Source organism: Equus caballus, chromosome 13 (genome assembly GCF_041296265.1).
Source record: "Equus caballus isolate H_3958 breed thoroughbred chromosome 13, TB-T2T, whole genome shotgun sequence".
Taxonomy (NCBI): Eukaryota; Metazoa; Chordata; class Mammalia; order Perissodactyla; family Equidae; genus Equus; species Equus caballus.
The window spans coordinates 27,120,657-27,143,006 of record NC_091696.1 but is presented as its reverse complement, the minus strand read 5'-3'; the positions used below and the strand labels follow the sequence as shown (position 1 = coordinate 27,143,006).

The 22,350-nt window shown below is 43.7% G+C and overlaps 1 protein-coding gene across 4 annotated transcripts in view; it reads right to left on the bottom strand.

Annotated features, from left to right (window-relative positions):
* The window catches only part of GALNT17 (polypeptide N-acetylgalactosaminyltransferase 17), a 456,488-nt gene that overhangs the window by 116,921 nt on the left and 317,217 nt on the right, over positions 1–22,350 (bottom strand). For all 4 annotated transcript variants that reach the window (XM_023655509.2, XM_070231763.1, XM_070231762.1 and 1 more), the window contains one exon: positions 863–980. In XM_023655509.2, coding sequence (XP_023511277.1) covers positions 863–980 — 118 coding nt within the window. The remainder of the gene's footprint in view (positions 1–862; positions 981–22,350) is intronic.

Here is a 22,350-nt window from a genome sequence, read left to right as displayed (position 1 = left end):
AGTGTAGATGAGGGGCTGATGGAGTCTTTTAAAGGCCCTGAGTAGTTAGGAATAAATGAGTGAAATCAGACACAGAGAGCAGGCTTTGATTGGGAGGAGGGTTCTGTACTGGTTACCTACCTGGTAGAATAAAAACGAGAATGCAGCAGAGGACAGCAGAAGAAATTCAGTAATGTTTAAGCCTTACAATTGTGTCCTGAGTCATTTCCAGGGACTCAGGTATGCAAAGGTTCAGGACAGTGGATACAGGACACAGAAATGCATCAATGTGTCCAACTTTTTTTTTTTTACAGTGGAATTCATTTTTCAAACAAAATCTTAAGCAAAACCGAGTACATAAAATATCTAACAGTGGAGCTGATCTGGACTGGGGGCCCAGCGAGAGGCCCATTCTGTGTCTCCCTCATTCCTCTCCCCCATCATCCTCCTTGGAAGCATTTCTGAGAAAACAGAGGGTCCCACAGAACATGGTCCTTCTCTCCTCTGGCATCTTATGATTCCGTGATGTACATGAACCATCAAAATACAGAGGATGGAAATACTAATTTAAGGAAAGAATTTAATTTTAAGAAAAACTTAAAGGGAATGAAACTGGATGGAGAATCAAATTCTCCAGCTAATGTCCAGCCTGGGTCACCAAGGCACAGAACACATTGGTCAACCTTTAGACAGAGGAAAGCCCAGGATAACCCCTGTCTAAGGAGTGGTGACAACCTTGCTGGAACATCCTCAGGAATAAGGGTGGGGTGAATGATTCTGTCATTCACCAGCTAAAGCAGCTTTAAATACACATTAAGGATGACCAGTCAGCTCTGCTCAAAAACAAGGATAAAGCAAGAGGAAAGGACGCCATGTCACAAACCTTGATTCCAAGTTCAATATTTTCTCCTCCATACACATCCATCCCAGGGTCAAGAAGACCGATTTCACCAAAGAACTTCCTGTTGACCACAAATGAGCAGCCAATCATGGCTGGTGTCCTGCGGGAGAGAGAAAGAAGCTAAAGTCATGTTGTATGTATATATAAAGGAATACTATTCAACCACGAGAAAGAAGGAAATCCTGCCATTTGCAACAACATGGATGGACCTTGAGAGCATTATGCTAAGTGAGATAAGTCAGACAGAAAAAGACTAATACTGTACGTTCTCGCTTATATGTGAAACCTAAACAAGCTGAACTCATAGAAACAGAGAGTAGAATGCTGGTTTCCAGGGCATTGAGGAATTGGGGAGATGTTGGTGAAAGGGTCTAAACTTGCAGTTGGAAGATGAATAAGTTCTGGAGATCTAATGCACAGCATTGTGATATAGTCAAGAATACCGTATTATATACCTCAAAGTTGCTAAAAGACTAGATGTTAAACATTTCACCAGAAAGTGAAATGGTAATTACGTGACGTGATGGAGGTGTTAGCTAATGCCATGGTGGTAACCATATTGCAATATAAAAATATACAAATCAAATCAACATGTTGTACACCTTAAACTTATACAATGTTCTATGTCAATTATATCTCAATTAAACAACAACAACAAGAAGCTAAAGTCATTAAGGTGGCAGTATCAGAAGCCCCTCTGCAGGCATCGTCATAACAGGTGCTGGGTTCTACTCTGGCAAATTGAGTAACTTCCCTGACGGCCTCAATTCCTACACCCTCTGTCTCCATAAAGCTATATTTTAGCTTAGACAAATGAGGGGCCCCAAAGCATCCAGGGATAACCTGGCTCCTTTGTAGCTTGCACGAGGATGGGTCTCACACATCACATGGTGTCTGCAACCATGGAGCTGGTTCCCACTGCACTTCTGGTGACAGCTGTGTGACAGGATGAGCATCCATGGGCAGTCTCAAAGAAGCTTGGAGGTAAGGAACAAGATGCGTCCACTCCCTGCCCCAGGAAGAAGAGCTCTACAAGCCAGGGGTGTGAAGGGAAACTGGAGAGGAGAGGTCTACAGGAAGGGGTCCAATCTCTACGTTCTGGTGGGAAGAAAGTGGATCAGGGTGCCAGTCCTTACAGAAGGGAGAAGACTCATATAGGAGACCACTGATGCCCAAAGGGGTCAGTGAGAAACTACAGACAGACCGCTTCAGCCTACAGACAAGGGCGCCGAGTGAGAGAGATGAAAAGTATCTAAGGGGTGGTTAGTGGCCATAAAGTCTCAGACAAAGATTAGCATTTTATTTTTGTATATATTAGCTCCTTGATTATTTCTTCTAGGGTACACCAAAGGCACAAGTTGACTCTGAAAATCAGAGACAAAAACCATCTGAGGCAACACAGCTTGGATGCATGTGCAAGAATGAACGGAAATGCAGCATTAATCTACCATGTTCATTGCAATTTCACATGAAGCACAGAACCATGAACTGCTGATGAGGGACCACACACTGATACATACATAGTGCATTGTATTACATTGCCTTACATCATGTATTGTAGTGTAATATCAACAATTCCTTTATTATGTCTTTCCACCTCTGTTTCCAAACTTTATAGGTAACTTTGTATAATAAATTCATCCAAGCAAATATTTTCTCAAAACCTACCATGTCTAAGGCCTTTTAGTGGTGCTGTAGGGGTTAAAGAAACACACAACATACTTCCTGTGTTCAAGCAACTTAGAGTCTAATCATAATAATAGTAATAATAATTATTATTACTATTACAGCCATTTATTGAGCAATTACTATGTGTCAAGCACAAGTGGAAAGCACTTTTCACACACTCTTTCATTTAAAAACCTCCACAGCCCTGTGAAGGAGGAAGGACCATCTCCATTTAAGAGCCGAGGCCCACGGAGATTGAGTGACCTGCTCTGCGTCATGGAGCAGAGCTCAGGACCCATCCAACTTCAAAGTCCTTGACTTTAGCCCCTCTGCTTCACTGTACTCTCCAGAAAAGTCTTCGCAGAGGAGTTGGCAAATGCCCACACTGCCAAAGACCAGAAAGGCCATTAAGACGCCTTCCTGGGCAGAAGAGACATCTCCTAGAGGAGACCCAATGAAACTCCACTGGGGCCACCAGGAAGCTATTAGGTGGAATTCTCTTGAGCTGAGCTATAACCCTCAGTGTTAGAGCCTTATCTGCTCCTTCTGATTTTGAGCTTGACTTTGACTTTAATGTCCAGATTTTGGACTCCATGGAATACCTCTTGGTACCCATGTGGTGGTGCAGCAACAGGGCACACTGGAAAAATCAGTGTTCGGAGTTGAGTGGACCTAGTTTGAACGTGGGTGCTGCCACTGAAAACTGTTCATGTGTGACATTAATGGAGTACTCTGGATCCAAGTTAAAGCTCTATAGAATACTGCTGTGAAAAGACATGCAATGTGCCCATTGCATAGAGAGGGGACTCAATAAATACTATTTCTTTGCCCTTCTACAGTGAGGCCCGTCCATAACGTTTTTGCAGAAATTTCACACCAGTCACCCCTATGTACACAAGACTCTGCCCCCTACTGGTGCAGCTGTGCCACCTCGGCCCTGCCAGGGACTCCAACCACTTCACTATCAATCATTTGCTCCCAGTCCTTGGCCCCTCAGAGAAACCGCTGATCCCAGGCATGGAAAAGCACGACGTGAGTCCATATCCCAGCCTCAGTTAACTGAACCAGGAATGAGCACCGATCCCAAAGCGAGTGAATCAAATTATGTTTTTCCTGAAACTTGGAATGGAGACAGTGCTAGGAGCTAGACCTAGATGGTCTCACTCGTCTGTAGGGCTCAGGCTGCCATCTGGGGGCAGCTCCAGCGGCCCCTGTGCACAAGGATGATGGCAGAGGAAGGAGGCAGGTGCACAGTGGAGGTGTGAGACCTTGGGGGAGGGGGCCGCCTGGTAACTACTGCTTCCCGTCATCAGCTGACAGGCCTGGCTCTGCTCTCTGCCCCTGGGTCATGTGAGAGCTCCCTGAGCTTTTGTGGTCTGTCCTCTTTGACTTAAACCTCGTCAGATAGGTTCCTGTTCTTTGCAATCAAATGGTAATCACGACACATGCTGTCCCCTCCTACGTATGATCTGGGGGAGGGAGGATGTTTTATCGCACAGCCAGAAGAGGCCAACTGCAGGGAAGATTCATTCCGGGAGAGCTAAAAGCCAGGGTCCACTCCAGTGATGGAGAAACGCCAGCAACATGTGGGCTTGGAGACGGGAGGAGGGGGAATGGGAGGCAGCACCCACGTCACCTCAGGCTTCTAGAGAGCAACTGTTGAGCACATCAAGACATTCCAGTAAGTTTGAACAATCTCCCCCAAAGCCTATGCTTAGAGTCTGAAGATTCCCAACATTAACACGCATGCGTAATTAAGATCCTGCTCCAAGAGGCTTATGCTTTCTAATCCCTTGAGGGCAAGCAGGTGGGTAAAATCACAGGGCACAGTCAGTCAACAAACAGTCTTGAAGGGGTGTCTTTGGGCATGGTCCACAGGTGAAAAGAATGTTTCTCTGAGATTGGCTCAGGGCCCACCTGCACCAGCATCACCCAATGACTCCTTAGAAAATGCAGATTCCTGAGTGCGGCCCAGAACACAGAACCAAATACACGGAGACAGGACTCAGGACTTCGTGTTTGTACCAGCAGAACCATCCTGTGGAGCCATCTCCCCCTGGAACTGTCAGGACCCTGAGGGTGGTCAGGACCCCAAGGGCAGAGACGTTTCTCCTCTAATTTCTTGTATTCCCGGGAGCTAGTGCCTTGCTGACACCGAGCAGGCACTCGCCAGCTACTGTTGGATAAAATGAATGAACGTAACAGATCTGGGTGAACTGCCACTGGCGGGGAAGGGCTCCATGACGCCTCAGGAACAAACTGGCTGAACCGAGCCAGAACCCAAGGACAGCAGGGGAGTGTGCTGTAGGGAGAGCTGGAAGGGAAGGCGTGGGGAGGGGCAGGGAAAGAGGAGGGGGAGAGAGGCGAGGGAGAGACAGCGAGGGAGACAGAGGAGGCAGATGGAGGAGGGAGGGGAGGAAGCGATGGGGAAGGAGGAGGAAGTGTTGGAGGGAAGAAGAGGAAGACAGGAGGGAGGCAAGACCCAAAGGACATAACTTCCACTGTCAAGGAGAGCAGACAGTCTGCTTTTCCTTCCAGATCCTTCTGAGATTGCCCTTTGGGAAACATCTTTCCTGTCGAGCAGCCTGATATTTTAATATAACTGGCATTATCTGGGTGATACTTTCTGGGTGTGGTGGCGAGGAGAGAAGAATTCACAGGATGAGTTGCCCTGAGGTCCCCAGCTGCTGGTCACAGCTCTGTGCAGCACATTCAGCTAGGTTCTCTATTAGAAGTCCTGCTTGCTTCCAAGTCTTGGCTATTGTGAATAACACTGCAATGAACATGGAGGTGCAGATATCTTTCTGAATTTGTGACAACATGGATGGACCTTGAGGGCATTATGCTAAGTGAAATAAGTCAGATGGAGAAAGACAAATACCATATGATCTTATTGATACGTGAAAGATAAAAAACTACTACTACAACAACTACAGCAACAAACACATAGATACAGAGACCAGATTGGTGGTTACTAGAGTTGAAGTGGGGTGAGGGGAGGGTGAAAGAGGTAAAGAGAGACAGTGATACAGTGACAGATGGAAACTAGACTTTTGGTGGTGAACGTGATGTATTGTATACAGAAGTAGAAATACAATGATGTACATCTGAAATTTATATAATGTTATAAACCAATGTGACCTCACCAGCAACAACAAAAAGAGGCCCTGGGATTTCTCAGGACAGAACTGAGAGGTCCCCTAGTGCCTCCTCATTAGAGCTAGGCCACAGCAGCTGCCTAGGCTGGCACAAGGGCCCACAGGAGGCCACGGCAAAGCAGGTCTTTGTCTGTATCCTGCGCAGGCTGTCAGAACCTGAAGATGAAGGGCAGGAGGCTGGTCTTAATGCATGGGAGACATGGAATGAACAAGTGACCATTATTACTATTGGTGGCATGTGAAAAGTTCTCCTAAAGGCCACGCACAAAAACCTGCCATGGTGTCAAGAAGAGTTCCAGATCTTGGCGCTCTTGCGAGGTGGCACCTGACAGGGACTGTGGAAAAAAGAGGCTGGAAGCAGCCTGGAGACTAGCCCCTGGGAGGCAGCCTCCTCAGTAAGCAAAGGCCCCAGTGCTGCAAACAGCAGGGCTCTGAGGCCTGCCCAACGTGCTGGGAGCAGCACAAGGCTCCTGGAAGGTGGCTAATGTATAACTGATGAATGTGGAGACTACATAATTAAGAGACATATCCTCTCCCATGGTTAGGCTGGCGAGCACTTGCTGGTGAGTTCAGTGGGATGACTGCTTTGAATTCTGAAACTACCTGACTGGACTGACAATGAGCAGCTGTCCTCCCTGCATGGGGAGAAGCAGGTCTCCAACAGAAAGCCAGCACGCAGCCCTAGCTGGGACCAGAGGCAGGGTTCACCAGACTCCTCTTTACAGTCAGCAAGCAAAGAGCCAACCAGGGCCCCACTTCCCCTCCGAGGCCTCCTCATCACCTGCCCAACCATACGAGCCACAGTCGATGGCACTTCCAGGCTGATGAGATCCTGCAACGTGAGCCTACAGACTCATTTCTCAAATTCAACTGCAATTACCACCATTAGTCCAAACATTTCAATTCAAAATCATTCAAAAATGATAATCATATTAAGGGATCTGTCAAAGTCTAATAGCTCCATTACAGAGGAGAAGAACAGAAATTAAAAATAATCATTTTTAGTGTTGCTGTTACATACAATATATACTATACACAGAACAGTTCCAGCTAAGAGAGAGATGAGACACGGAGCAAGAGCAGTGAGGAGAGGGTGGCAGTCCCAGGAATTTCCAGGAAGATATGCAAAGCTTTCTCACTATCGATGCTTCCTCTTCTCCTCTTCTCACAGGTAACAAAGGGCCCATTTGTGTTCTAGATATTTCCCTCCTCAAAATCCTTCACTGGCTCCTTATTCTCTCCTGAATTAAGTACAAGTTCTTCCTTAGCATCCTTGCTCTCCTCAGTACCTTTCCAGACAGATGCCCCATAGATTCCATGCCTGGCTACACTGGGCTATTCATTACTCAGGAACAGTGTCCCAGTTTCTGCCTGTACTTCCTCCTCCAGAAATGTCCTCCATGAGACCACCTCCATCTATCCAAATCCTACTCACCCCTCAAAACACATTTCTTTCTTTTTGAAACAAAAATTAATTACTTTATGTCACAAAAAACAAACACATACCTCTTACAGAAAATACACTTGACAAAAATATGAAAACAAAAAAATCTCCTGTACTCTCTGACCGGAAGCACTCAACTCTGATTACCACCCCCTATCTTTCCAGCTCACCTCCTCAAGCAGCCCTGATCCACCCATTCTTCTATCCCACGGGGACCTCCAATCCATTGGCCTTAACAGTGGGCCCCCTTCCTACCCACCCTAAACCCATGGTCAGTTGTGTAATGGTGCCCTTGTCCCCTACCCCAACTTGGTTGTTCTCATTTGGCAAAACTCTAATGCTGATAAACACAATACTCTGCCTACTCCACATCTGTTTTGCACAGCTGGATGCAGTTAGAGAAACACATAACCACACAGGCTAATTTCACTTTAAATTCATTGGGTCCTCAGTGCTGCCCTGCAATCCTGCTACAGGTCCTGACTTCCTCCTCTCTCACTCTCCTAGAAGACTGCCACGCCTTCTCCTCCTTCCTCACTTTCCACTGATGACCCTGCTTCCCACTTCCCTAAGAAAGCAGCAAACAAAATAGGGTGTCCCCTCCCCCAACATCTACTCCCTTAGAGGTATCTGTCACCTGCTTTCCTTCCTTTTGCTATAATTGAACTCTCCACACTTTTAGCTGAGGCCAACCCCTCCACTCATCCTCTCCTGCTACTCAAGGACCTCACTCCAGTAATCTCTCCTCCCCTAAATACACCTATATTAAATGTCTTTTCTTATTTTCTGTATTCTTGGTGCTTGGCATCTGGGGCCTTGCTGACTGAGGAAAGCGTGACCCTCCCAGGGCTGGCCAATTCTTAGATATAGCAAAAGACCCCCTGGGGAGCATGCCTTTCCCATGCAAACTAACCAACCTGGAGCTGACACTCCCAGTCACCTCCTCTATCTGGCTCTTACACTCCAGGAGGCAATATCCCTCTGCCCTGATCATCCCAGGGCCAGAAACAAGACAACTGGAGACAACTCCTATACCACAGAGCCTGCCAAAATTGTTCTAACTAGCCATTCCTAAGCCTGATCAGCTGTTTACCCTGCCTTGCACATTCCTTCTTGCAAAAACCACAGTAAGGACTCCTGCCCATGCTTTCCCCTTACTCTGTCTGCCTTCTGACTGACCCAGGTTGTTCCCCATATGGCCCTGCGTGGCATGGCAGGCCTCCTTCTCTTGCGAGCTGTGAGTAACAATCATCTCCTGATCTTTTGTCCTTACCATGCCTGGAAAAAAAACACCAGGTACATTTTAGAACAACACTGTACATTATGAGCTTTCCTCTTGGGCTGGATCATTCCTAGCAGCTTGCATAGCCTACACATCCCCCTTGACCCACTTCTCTTACAGCTGCCCTCTCCTCATTATTTTTGTTCCCTGTTACAGCAAAACTTCTTTAAAGAGCTATCTATACCTGGCACCTCCAGTTCCTCTCTCCAGGTCTCTCTGAAACCCATTCAACCAGGCTTTCACCTCGCCACTCCACTGCAAGTGCATTTGTCAAGGTCAGAGATGACTCACCCTAAATCCAATGATCACTTCTCAGTCCTCATCATGTGTGCCCTCCCAGCTGCATTTGACACAGTGGACCATTCCCCTTTCTTGGAAGCAGGATCTCCCCTGGGCATCCAGGGCACCCCACATGCCTGGCTGTCTTCCTGGACGCTGCTTTCAATCTTCTCTGTTGACGCTTCCTGTTCTCTCTGATGTTCAAGGTAGGAGGACTCCAGGGCAAAGCCCTCGGGTCTCTTCTCTTCTCCATCTACATTCATCTTTGGTTATCTTGTTTGCCCTCATGGCTTTCAATAACATTTATATTCCAATAGCTTCCAAATTTACACTCCAGTCTGAATCCATCCTCTGAAATTCAGACTGGTATATCCAATTGATGCCTATTCAACAACTCCATTATGTCTAAAAGATCCCTCTAACATGGCTGAAATAAAATTTTTAACTTTCCTCACTCTCAAACCTGTCCCACCCACAGTCTTTCCTATCGTAGGTAATGTCAACTCTATTCTTCTAAACACTGAGGTAAAAATCTTTTTTGTCAGTCTTGGTGCTAATCCATCTGATGACCTGTCATGACCTTCACTGCCACCATCTAGTCTGAGTCATCACCATCATACCGCCTGGACTACAACAATGGCCTTCTAACCAGCTTCTGCTTCCACTTCTGCTCTCCTTCAGTCACCTCTCAACACAGCATCCAGAATGATCTATTGAAACATAAATCAGATCAGACTATACCTCTGCTGGAAACCCTCCAATGGTTCTCCATTTCCTTCAGAGTAAAAGCCAAGGTCTTACAATGGCTTATAAGGCTCCGTCTAGACAGTCTGTGCCCCTGGGCCTTCTCCGACCTCCTTTCCTTTGCCCTCTCTGCTGCAGCCATATTCCTAGGTATATACCCAAAATAACTGAAAACAGGTGTTCCAACACCAACTTGTACATGCATATTCATAGCAGCATTATCCATGATAGCCAAAAGGTTGAAACAACCCAAATGTTCATCAATGGATAAACAAAATATGATATATCCATACAATGGAATATTACTCAGCCATAAAAAGGAAAGAAGTACTGATATGTGATATAGCATGGATGAGCCTTAAAAACATTATGCTTAAGTAATAGAAGCCAGACACAAAGCGTCAATATTATAATTTTATTTATATGAAATGTTCAGAATAGGCAAATCATAAAGATAGGAAGGAGATTGGTGGTTGCCAGGGGCAGAGGAGAGGGGGCAGTAGGGAGTGACTGCTTAACAGATACGGGGTTTCCATTTAGGGTGATGAAAATGTTCTGGAAGATAGTGGTGATGGTTGTATAACTTTGTGAATGTACTTAATGCCACTGAGTTGTACACTTAAAATGGTAAAATGTATATGTATTCTGTCACAATAAAAACATGGACCTGGTGATAACAATCCTTAAGCTTTCTTTGGTTGTCATATTACGTTATAAATGTGAACCCCAAATTTCCAATTGCTGTTAGAACAGAGAGTGGGAGACTGGTGGGGTAGTTCTACCTATACTCTTACCTTCTAGTTACAGAGACAGATTTTCTACCACTCTGGAGATAAGGTCCAAAAATATTTCAAGTTTTAGCCCAAACACCATATTTTCCATCTGGTGTAAATAGTTGTGTCACAGTGAGCACCACAGTCCTCACTCTAGGACAGGTGGAGACACACGGCGCCAGGGCTCAGAGAAAGCACACGAATCTAAACGTCCAGCAGGACGCAGTCATCCAACCTTCTGTGACTCAGTTTCTTCATCAGCAAACTGGGCATGAGACTCTGCCCTGCCCTGATGACCTGACAGGATTGTGGTGAGAATCTGATGGGATGATGAAAAGAGATATGCTCTGTGCATGACAATGTGCTCAACACATGTGAGTTGTTATTGAGAACTTTAAAGAAAAGTAGAGGGACGAAGGACCGAGGAGGAGGCAGGGGAGACAGGGAGACAGAAGCTGGTGAAGATCCTGGCAAATGGTGCCACTCCGGGAAACAGTTGAGGTGTAGAGTGAGACGGGCAGAGGAGGAGTTCTAGGAGGGAAGAGAAATGAGAAAGTCGGGTACCGTGTGGTGTAGAGGTGTGAAGTCTGACGTGAGTATTGGGGACAAGTGTGTGAAAACATCCCAGGGAATAGATTGGGGCAGTGGGAGTGGCCCCAAGAGAAATGCCTGTCCAGCCTACAGTGACAGGGCAGGGACACCTGCCCTGCAGATGGCCAAGCCCACCCTGAGGTCATCTTCTCCCAGCTGCACAACTGGGTGCAGAGTCTGTGCCTCTGCTGTGGAGTCCAAGAGTGTGTATGTGAAATTCCATCTCTTGTTGCTCCCAGCACCTGTTCAATTGTTATCATCATTTCTAGGGAGGGGTTTCAAGTAGGGGTTAAGCATATTGACTATTCGTGCCTTTGTTCTTCAGGTCAATAAGCATTATGAGGCCATAGAGGACGCCTTTGTTAGACTAAGTCCCAAGAACTTGAGGATATAAAACACACGTCATGCTAGTGAGCAAGCAAACACTTCTTCTGTTGTTCCTTAGTAAAGATGGTTTCTGGTTGAAGCCATGGTGCTTCCTGTTATGTATCAGTGAGTGAGGCCATTGGAGTAGGAAGAGCAGGCTCCAGGGGTCGAAGGGAAAGAAGGAGCTAGAAAATGGAGACTGCTGATCCATAGCCTGTGGACTAGGTGATGTGCTGTCCTCAGAAGGAAGCCCCCATCGGGAAAGGTCTTGCTTCTGCCCCTCACTCCCGATTTTCAGTGACTGCTCCTATCAGGGTACATGTGTGTCACTCTATGGCTGGCTGTCTTGGTCACCATGCAGGGTATCAGGGCTGGTGTGTCTGCCTGTTGCTTTGCCCTGCCTGCCTTTCACCTCCTGCCACTCTTCTAGGTCCCACCTACTCCCTGGCCTCTGTTCTCCAGTGACCATGTCTCCAAATTCATGTCAGGCTGATGGTTCATGACCCAGGGATCCCTGGCTTACCAGTTTTCTCTTTTCATGATTCCATGATTTCATGATTCTGGCCTACCTCACTGGGACTCACTGCCTTTGTCTGTCCTCAAACTCAAACACCTGCCATTTTCATTGGCCCCAGCTCTGCGTCAGCCACTGCCCAGGCTGGTTTGTTGAGCACCTTCTAATTCCAAGGCCCCATTTGTAGGAAAAGCATACAAAACTCAACGCCACCCATGGAGTTGTCTTCATTAATTTATGCAAATTCTGTTCACAGGGTACAACCAGCACTGGATATTTTGGTGGTATTGTCAACTTCTTTGGCAAATGGTAGCTTAATCAATCAAAATGCCCTTATTTTAGCACATTTTGTTACAATATCATATACCATGAGTTATTTGACACCGTTTCCTAATAAACAGAACCAGTACCTGATGTGGATGTCACCCTTCTTCGGTCACCCTCTGGCACAGACAATGATACGCTAAGTGACCAAAGGACAGGGCAGGGGAGGGAAAGGAGAACTGGGCAGGTGCCACATCATCCAGGCCAGCAACGCCCTGTGCCGAGCAAACAGATGCATCCGGTGCTGCCATGGGACAATTGATTGATAACTATTTCTAACCCTCAAAGTGGACCTACTTGGTAGACATTATTAGCCCCATTTTCCGGCTGAAGAAACTGAAACTAGAGGTTAAGTGAACTGGCCAAGGGCAGACACATGCAAGAAAGTGCAGAGCGGGGAGCAAGCTAGTGGGGTCTGACCTTACACCCTCCCAGGTATCCTGCTGCCTCCCAGACCGGATCTTTGCAGATTGGCAGCAGCTAAGTGCTCTCGCACCAGGCCAAGTAAGTGGTCCCGCTTTGAAGATTTCTGGGAACTTACAGCTGCTAAACACTAAAATTACAATTTTAGGGAAGGAGTTCGCTGGCTTGCATAGAATTCTCAACTGGCACAGTACAGTAATTTAATACTTAGAGTTCCATTTTTCTCTGCTATACATATAAATACCAAAAGGATAAGTACCGCTGCCTTTTTAAAAATCAAATGCCGTATCCAGCACACAAATATCTCACAAGAAAATAGGACCCAGAGGCCAGTGCTTCGCCTGTTAAATGGAGGCAGCACTTTCCCTTTTGTTGCTGAAAAGATATTTCACGCTGAAACAACAACTTCCTCCAGATTGGGGAGTGAACTGTCTGGGTATTAAGAGCCTTTCCTTGTGGGGGATAAAGGAAATGCTCATCTCTCTGGAGTGTGATTTTTCACAGATGCAGAAAATGCCAGTGGAGATTGAAGCTGCCAGTCCCAAATGCATTTCCTTGGCTGACTGATTTCGTCTGGGTTTGTTTTATTAAAACAAAGACCATATTCAAACTGCCTAGTAAGATGTTTCCTATAAGTAAGTTTCTCAGCATAACACTTTTGCTCTTTGCTAATTATATTTTCTTCAGGCTTTGAGAATTGATTTGCAAATAATCCTTTGAAGATGATTTTTGTAAAAGCACAAAATTTCTTAAGGAGTGGTAACACATTAAACCATTATCAGCCATCAATACTTTATACATATATATATATATATATATATATATATATATATATATATATATATATATACATATATACACTAATATGGAATAAAAATATTTTAAGTGTCTGGTTAGCTGTCTTGTGAGATGGAACATAGGTTGAGTGAATGCTTGTTGAAGAGAAAAAGAAGAAAGGTGTAGAACAAGAGTCAGCAAACTCCACCACCTGTCTCTGTAACCATGGGCCCACTAGGACCAGTTCGACTAGCCCCATCTTATCAACAGAGTAATTAAGAGTTGTCTTTCAGGAACTGAGAGTCGACTGCTTGTCCAGTTGAAACATGTTGAGACCATCAACCCATCAACTGGGCCCAGACAAATGCCTCATAAATGACCCTTTTGATGTCAAGAGGCCAAAAACTCCACCCTTAGATCATGCTAATACCACCATTTTGTGAACACACATGCTCTGAAGAGCCAAGAAGCTTGACTGTGCTTGTGCAGATCATCAATTACCTCACTTCTCCTCTCTTCCAATCATCTATCTCCACACTTCAGACCTCCTGCCCTTTACCCCAATTTTGCCCCAAGCCCTGGACCAGAAAGAAAGATTTGAGAGCTTTTGCCTCCTGTCTCCTTGCAGGTTGACCTTACAATAAAGCTTTTTTCTTTCCTCAAAAGCTAATGCTGTAATAATTAGCTTTGTGTGTGTGTGTGTAAGGAAGATTGGCCCTGAGCTAACATCCCCCCCAGAATGTGCCTTTCTGGCATAAGGATTATCTTCCGCTGGTTATTTTTAAGAAACAGCAGACACAGGAGAAGATCTGAAAGCCTAGAAGTTACCCCTTTGAAAGAGAAATTTACATTCGTGGGGGAAATCTCCATTTGTAAGGGTGTCCCCCTCTCTGTACGAGGAAGAGAAGGATGACTCTAAATCTCCAGAAACTCTTATCAATGGAGAAGACATGGACTTAAATCTCTATAACAAACCTTACCCTTGTTTACTGTGCTTTCCCTCATTACCTCCCATTAACAGGCCTCCCTTCTCCCCAACATCTTTCTTTTGTCTTTAGCTGAAGATGGTATTTAAGGTGGTGGCTTGGGCCATTTGGGGAAATTTGTCAGTTTTCCTAGCTATCTTCCACATATACAGGAGCTATAAATGTTATTAAATTTCTGTTGTTTTTCTCCTGTTAATCTGTCTTTTCATTACAGGGGTGTCTCAGCCAAGAACCTAGAAAGGTAGAGAGAAAATTATTTTTCCTCTCCTACAAAAGGAAGAGTATTGAGATTTGTGCATGGTGGAGAATCCTTCTGAGAAGGTTTTAGAACACCCTGTATAAATGCAGGCACTATGGGATATCATACAATTAAGAGTAAGTAAGAAGAGGACAATGGGGAAATGAGCAGAAGATGATGCCAAGGGTGAGCTTAGTGCACAAAATGTGTACTTAAAAAAGGTGGCCACAGTGTCATGCTATACTCTCTCATAGTCACTGTGAACAGAATCCCTAGAACGTCTAAAAGATTTTTTAAAGAGAAATACAGCTGCTTGGCCATGAAGACCCAAGAGCAACTTTTTACTGAGCAACCTGGTGAACAGCTTCCTCGCAGCACCACTTCAGTAATACAACAAACTCCACAAACCTGTTTCTCAAAACGCTCCTCAGCACTGGCCCACAGCATTCACCCAAGTATAATAAGATGAGGACAATTTTTTTAAGGCCAAAATGAGGTCAAATAAGAACATAGCTTTCTGGGGTCTTGCTTATGTAAGGGCTAGGCTAGGAGCAAAATAGTTATAAGAAAGTAGTCAGAGGATCTCGTCAGGATGGTGGCATAAGCAGACTCTGAACTCATCTCCTCCCACGAACACAACCAGGTTACAACTATTTTTGGAAAAGTTACCCTGGAGAAAAAACTGAAACCTTGATAAAAAGAACCCCCATAATAAGGGGCAGTCCTGACTAAGGCGGAAGAGGCAGAAAGTCCTGCTGGAGAGGAAAAAAGCTACCTTTGGGAGCAGCGGAGTTTCTCAGCTGGCCAGGCAGAGCCACCCTAAGGTGTGCAGCCCTCCCTGGAGGAGTGAGATCCGGAGCGGGGGCCGATACTGCTATAAGCATCCTTCAGACTCAGCCCAACTGAGACGGGGGTCTTACTGTCTGGCTTTGCTGGCTATTAACTGCAGCAAGGATACCCCCAGAAAAGCTATCAGCCAAAAGGTGAAAAGACCCGGGTCTTAAAGGGCTTACGCACAAACTCACTCATTGCAGCAACCTAAAATCACCAGAGAGAAGGCTGACAGTCCTTTGGTGAAATGAGACTCACCTGGTGGGTTCTGGGGGCATCTTGGTGAGAGGAGGGACCTCTCCAGAGACTGAGACATTGGTGGGAGCCATTCTTCTGAACTGATCCAGGTGTGCTGACGCAGACCCCGGTGGGTGCCATTGAGGTTCATCCCTTGGCCTGTTAGCCCAGGGGTCTGCCACTCCCACTAGAGCACAGATTTAATCCAGTTCAGCCAGGGCAGGCAACCCACCCTAGCGGGCCCCACCTAACAGCAAGCCCTCAGGCTACTTTTCAGCCTGCATTGACTGGGTGCCTTGATCCTCTACAGGCAGGCAAGGGTGTCTGCCTCTGTGGGGCAGGGCCTGTGTGAGGACCAGGTGAACTATGGGGGGCATTGGTGGAGAGGTGGGGGCCTCTGCAGTGTGGCATCAGGGTACACTCCAGGGGTTTGAGAAGTTTGCACAGACCAGGTCTGTGTTGACAGTGTGTGGTTCTGTGGGGGGTGAGGCTTATCAGCAGCAGAAGACCTGTGCTTCACAAATAGCCATAAAAAGGATCAGAGCCACCTTCCAAAGCCTGAAACAATTGAGTGCTCCCCTGCCTAGGGCCAGCCCCACTCAGCTGCACTCCTGAGAGAACTGACAACAGCCTCATAGGCCTGAGGCCTATAGCAACTGTAAGCCCCTGAGCCTAGCAACCAGCTACACTGGGTAACAACCCAATTAAGAGGAAAACTGCAATAGGAGTGTGCTGATAGACTGTGTAGACAAGGGTGCTGAGGCTCCCCAAACCAGATTTACAAACAGCTGGCCAGGGAAGGAAAGACTAGACTCCCTGGGTACCTGCAGAGGGAGCAACCCTGCCACAGCAGAAGGACACAAGTAGCCCACAAAGGGGTCACTCCTGGATCTTCTGGACTGGTGACGAGAGGTAAGCAACCGGCTGGGCCTCATAAAGCATCTCACGTATAAGGCCACTTCTCCAAGATCAGGAGACATAGCTGACTCACCTAATACATACAAATAAGCACAGAGAAAGAGGCATAATGAGGAGATAAAGGAATACTTTCCAAGCAAGGGAACAGGACAAAACCCCAGAAAAAGGACTAAATGAAACAGAAACAAGCAACCTACTCGACAAAGAGTTCAAACAAAATATCATGAGGATGCTCACAGATAATAGGAGAAGAATGGATGAACACAGTGAGCACATCAGCAAAGAACTGGAAGATATTAAAAAAAAATCAGAAATGAAGAATATAATACTGGAAATGACAAATTCACTAGATGAACTCAATAGTAGAGTAGATGATGCAGAAGAATGGATCAGTGAGCTAGATGAAAGACTAGAGGAAATCACCCAAGCAGAACAGAAAAAAGAATTAGACAGAATGAGAACAGTCTAAGGGAACTCTGGGACAATATCAAGTGTGCTAACATTCAGATTATAGGTGTCCCAGAAGGAGAAGAGAGAGACAAAGGGGCAGAAAATTTATTTGAAGAAATAATAGACGAAAATTTTCCTAATCTGAGGAAGGAAACAGACATCCAAGTTCAGGAAGCACAGAGAGCTCCAAACAAGATAAGACCAAAGAGGCCCACAGCAGGACATATTATAATTAAAATGTCCAAAATTAAAGAGAAAGAGAGAATGCTAAAAGCAGCAAGGGAAAGGCCACAAGTGACATATAAAGGGAAGCCCATCAGGTTATCAGCCGGGATCCTACAGGCGAGAAGAGAATGGCACGACGTATTTAAAGTGCTAAAAGGAAAAAACCTACAGCCAAGAATACTCTATCCACCAAGGCTATCATTCAGAATGGAAGGAGAGATAAAGCGCTTCCCAGACAAGCAAAAATTAAAGGAGTTTATCACCAAGAAACCAGTTCTACAAGAAATGATGCAGGGACTTATTTAAGTGGCAAAGCAATGACCACAAATAGAGATTTAAAAAAAATTATTATCAAAAAAACAAAACAACAACAGATAAAACCAAGCAATAAAATCACTTGTAAAGGTAAAAATATAGTAAAGCTAGCAGATTAACTACCTGTGAAGGTGATATGAAGGTTAAAAGACAAATGTACTAAAATCACCTATTTCAGTGATAAGAGGGTAATGGATGGACGGGACACACACTAAACAAGAGACTATATAGGATTTGAAAAACATAAAATGTGGGAGGAGGGAGTGGAAAAATAGAGCTTTTAGAAAGAGGTCAAGCCAAAGAGTCTATCAACTCAATATAGACTGTTATATACATAGAATATTAAACAGGATCCTCATGGTAATCACAAATCAGAAACATATAATAAGCAAGCAAAAAGTAAGACAAAAGAAATCAAACATATTACTAAAGATTGCTGTCAAACCACAAGGGAAGAGAGCAAGAGAAAAAGACAGGAACAGCGAAGAACCAGTAAAACACCCAGAAAGAAAAAGTAACAAAATGGCAATAAATACATATTTATCAATAGCTACTTTAAATGTCAATGGATAAATGCTCCAATCAAATGCCATAGGGTGGCCAATTGGATAAAAAAAAAGACACATGTATATGCTGCATACAAGAGACACACTTCAGACCTAAAGACACTCACAAACTGAAAGTGAAAGGATGCAAAAAGATATTTCATGCAAATGGCAAAGAAAAGAAAGTGGGGGTAGCAATACTTACATCAGACAAAATAGACTTTAAAACAAAAACTGTAACAAGAGACAAAGACGGGCACTACATAACGCTAAGGGGAACAATCCAACAAGAAAATATAACACTTATAAATATCTATGCACCCAACATAGGAGCACCTACATATATAAAGCAATTATTAACAGACATAAAAGGAGAAACAGACAGTAACACAATAATAGTAGGGGACTTTAACACTCCACTTACACCAATGGATAGATCATCCAAACAGAAGATCAATAAGGAAACACTGGCCTTAAAGGACACATTAGACCAGATGGACTTAGTAGATATATACAGAACATTCCATCCAAAAACCACAGAATACTCATTCTTTTCAAATGCACATGGAACATTCTCCAGGATTGATCACATATTAGGACACAAAACAAGTCTCAATAAATTTAAGAAGATCAAAATAATACCATGCATCTTTTCTGACCACAAAGGTATGAAACTAGAAATCAACTACAGGAAGAAAACCAGAAAAGCCACAAAAATGTGGAGATTAAACAAAATGCTACTGAACAACGATTGGGTCAATGAAGAAATCAAAGGAGAAATCAAAAATTCCTGGAGACAAATGAAAATGAAAACACGACATGCCAAAATCTGTGGGATACAGCAAAAGCGGTTCTAACAGGGAAGTTTATAGCAATTCAGGCCTACTTCAAGAAAGAAGAAAAATCCTAGATAGAGAATCTAAAAGTGCATCGAAAGGTACTGCAAAATGAACAACAAACAAAGCCCAAAATCAGCAGAAAGAAGGAAATAATAAAAATCAGAGCAGAAATAAATGAAATAGGGACTAAAAAAATAGAATAAATTAATGAAAGCAAGAGCTGGTTCTTTGAAAAGACAAACATAATTGACCAACCCTTAGCTAGACTCACCAAGAAAAAAAGAGAGAAGGCTCAAATAAATAAAATCAGAAATGAAAGAGGAGAGATTACAACAGACCCCTCAGAAATGCAAAAGATAATAAGAGAATACTATGAAAAGCTATACACCAACAAATTGGATAATCTAGAAGAAATGGATAAATTCTTAGAAACATACAATCTTCCAAAACTGGACCAAGAAGAAGTAGAAAATTTGAATAGACAGATCACCAGTAAAGAGATCGAAAAAGCAGTCAAAAAGCTCCCCAAAAAGAAAAGTCCAGGACCAGACGGCTTCCCTGGTAAATTCTACCAAACATTCAAAGAAGACTTAATACCTATCCTTGTCAAACTCTTCCAAAAAATTGAAGAGGAGGGGAGGCTTCCTAACTCATTCTACGAAGCCAACATTATCCTGATACCAAAACCAGACAAGGACAACACAAAAAAAGAAAATTACAGGCCAACATCACTGATGAACATGGATGCAAAAATCCTCAACAAAATACTAGCAAATCGAATATAACAGTACATTAAAAAGATCATACAATATGATCAAGTGGGTTTCATTCCAGGGATGCAGGGATGGTTCAACATCCACAAATGTGTCAACGGGATACACCACATTAACAAAATAAAGAACAAAAATCACATGATCATCTCAATAGATACAAAGAAAGCATTTGACAAGATACAGCATCATTTATGATAAAAACTCTAAATAAAATGGGTACAGAAGGAAAATACCTCACCATAATAAAGGCCATATATGACAAACCTACAGCAAATATCATTCTCAAAGGAGAAAAACTGAAAGCTTTGCCTTTAAGAACAGGAACCAGACAAGGATGCCCACTGTCACCACTCTTATTTAACATAGTATTGGAAATCCTAGCCAGAGCAATCAGGCAAGAAAAAGAAGTAAAAGGGATCCACATGGGAAAAGAAGAAGTGAAACTGTCACTATTTGCAGACAACATGATTTTAAATCTAGAAAACCCTAAAGAATCCACTAAAATATTTTTAGAAACAATAAAGGAATACAGTCAAGTCACGGGATACAAAAATCAATGTACAAAAATCAGTTGCGTTTCTATACACTAACAATGAAGCAGCAGAAAGAGAAATTAAGAATACAATCCCATTTACAATTGCAACAAAAAGAATAAAATACCTAGGAATAAACTTAACCAAAGAGGTGGAAGATTTGTACACCAAAAACTATAAAACATTGTTGAGAGAAATTGAAGAAGACACAAAGAAATGGAAAGATATTCCATGCTCTTGGATTGGAAGAATTAACATCGTTAAAATGTCCATACTTCCTAAAGCAATCTACAGATTCAACGCAATCCCTATCAAAGTTCCAACAACATTTTTCACAGAAATAGAACAAAGAATCCTAATATTTATACAGAACAACAAAAGACCCTGAATAGACAAAGGATTCCTGAAAAAAGAACAAAGCTGGAGTATCACACTCCCTGATTTCAAAATATACTACAAAGCCATAGTAACCAAAACAGCATGGTACTGGCACAAAAACAGACACACAGATCAATGGAACAGAATCAAGAGCCCAGAAATAAACCCACACATTTATGGATAGCTAATATTTGACAAGGGAGCCAAGAGCATATGATGGAGAAAGGAGAGTCTCTTCAATAAATGGTGCTGGGAAAACTAGACAGCCACATGCAAAAGAATGAAAGTAGACCATTCCCTTACACCATGCACAAAAATCAACTCAAAATGGATTAAAGACTTGTATGTAAGACCTGAAACCATGAAACTTCTAGAAGAAAACACAGGTAGTATGCTCTTTGACATCGGTCTTAGCAGCATATTTTCAAGTGCCATGTCTGACCAGGCAAGAGAAACAAAAGAAAAAATGAACAAATGGGACTACATCAAACTAAAAAGCTTCTGCACAGCAAAGGAAACCATCAACAAAATGAAAAGACAACCAAACAATTGGGAGAAGATATTTGCAAACCGTATATCAGACAAGGGGTTAATATCCAAAATATACAAAGAACACATACAGCTCAACAACAAAAAAACCAACAATCCAATTAGAAAATGGGCAAAAGATCTGAACAGAGATTTCTCCAAAGAAGATATACGGATGGCCAACAGGCACAAGAAAAGATGCTCAACATCATTAGCTATCAGGGAAATGCAAATCAAAACTACAGTGAGGTATCACCTCACTCTGGTCAGAATGGCTATAATTAACAAGATAGGAAACAACAAATGTCGGAGAGGATGTGGAGAAATGGGAACTCTTGTACACTGCTGGTGGGAGTGCAAACTGGTGCAGCCACTATGGAAAGCAGTATGGAGTATCCTCAGAAAATTAAGAATAGATCTATCATATGATCCAGCTATCCTACTGCTGGGTATTTATCCAAAGAACTTGAAAATGCAAAGGCATAAAGATATCCACACCCCTGTGTTCACTGCAGCATTATACACAATAGCCAAGACTTGGAAGCAACCTAGGTGCCCATCAAGGGACGAATGGATAAAGAAGATGTGGTATTCATACATAACGGAATACTACTCAGCCATAAGAAATGATGAAATATGGCCATTTGTGACAATGTGGATGGACCTTGAGGGTATTATGCTGAGTGAAATAAGTCAGAGGGAGAAAGCCAAATACCATATGATCTCACTCATAAGTATAAGATAAAAACAACGACAAACAAACACATAGCAACAGAGATTGGATTGGTGGTTACCAGAGGGGAAGGGGAGAGAGAGGAGGGCAAAAGGGGTGATTAGGCTCACCTGTTAGGGGATGCACTATAATTAGCTTTTGGGTGGTGAACATGATGTAATCTACACAGAATTCGGACTATATTATGATGTACATACAAAAGCTATATAAGGTTATAATCCAATGTTACTGCAATTAAAAATAAATAAATAAAATAATGAAAAAAAGAAAGTAGTCAAATAAAATTATACATTTTGAAATATATGCGTGAACAGGGGCCAGCCTGGTCATGTAGTGGTGAAGTTTTCATGCTCTGCTCCAGCAGCCTGGGGTTCATGGGTCCAGATCCCAGGTGTGGACCTACACACCACTCGTCAAGCCATGCTGTGGCAGGCTTCCCACATACAAAACAGCAGCAGATCGGCACAGATGTTAGCTCGCAGACAATCTTACACACACACACAGAAATGTATATATATGAGTGGGCTTTTCTATTCTGGATTTGCTGTTTTATCCAGAGGCATATCAGAGCAGGCATGAAAAGAAACAAGGAAGATGT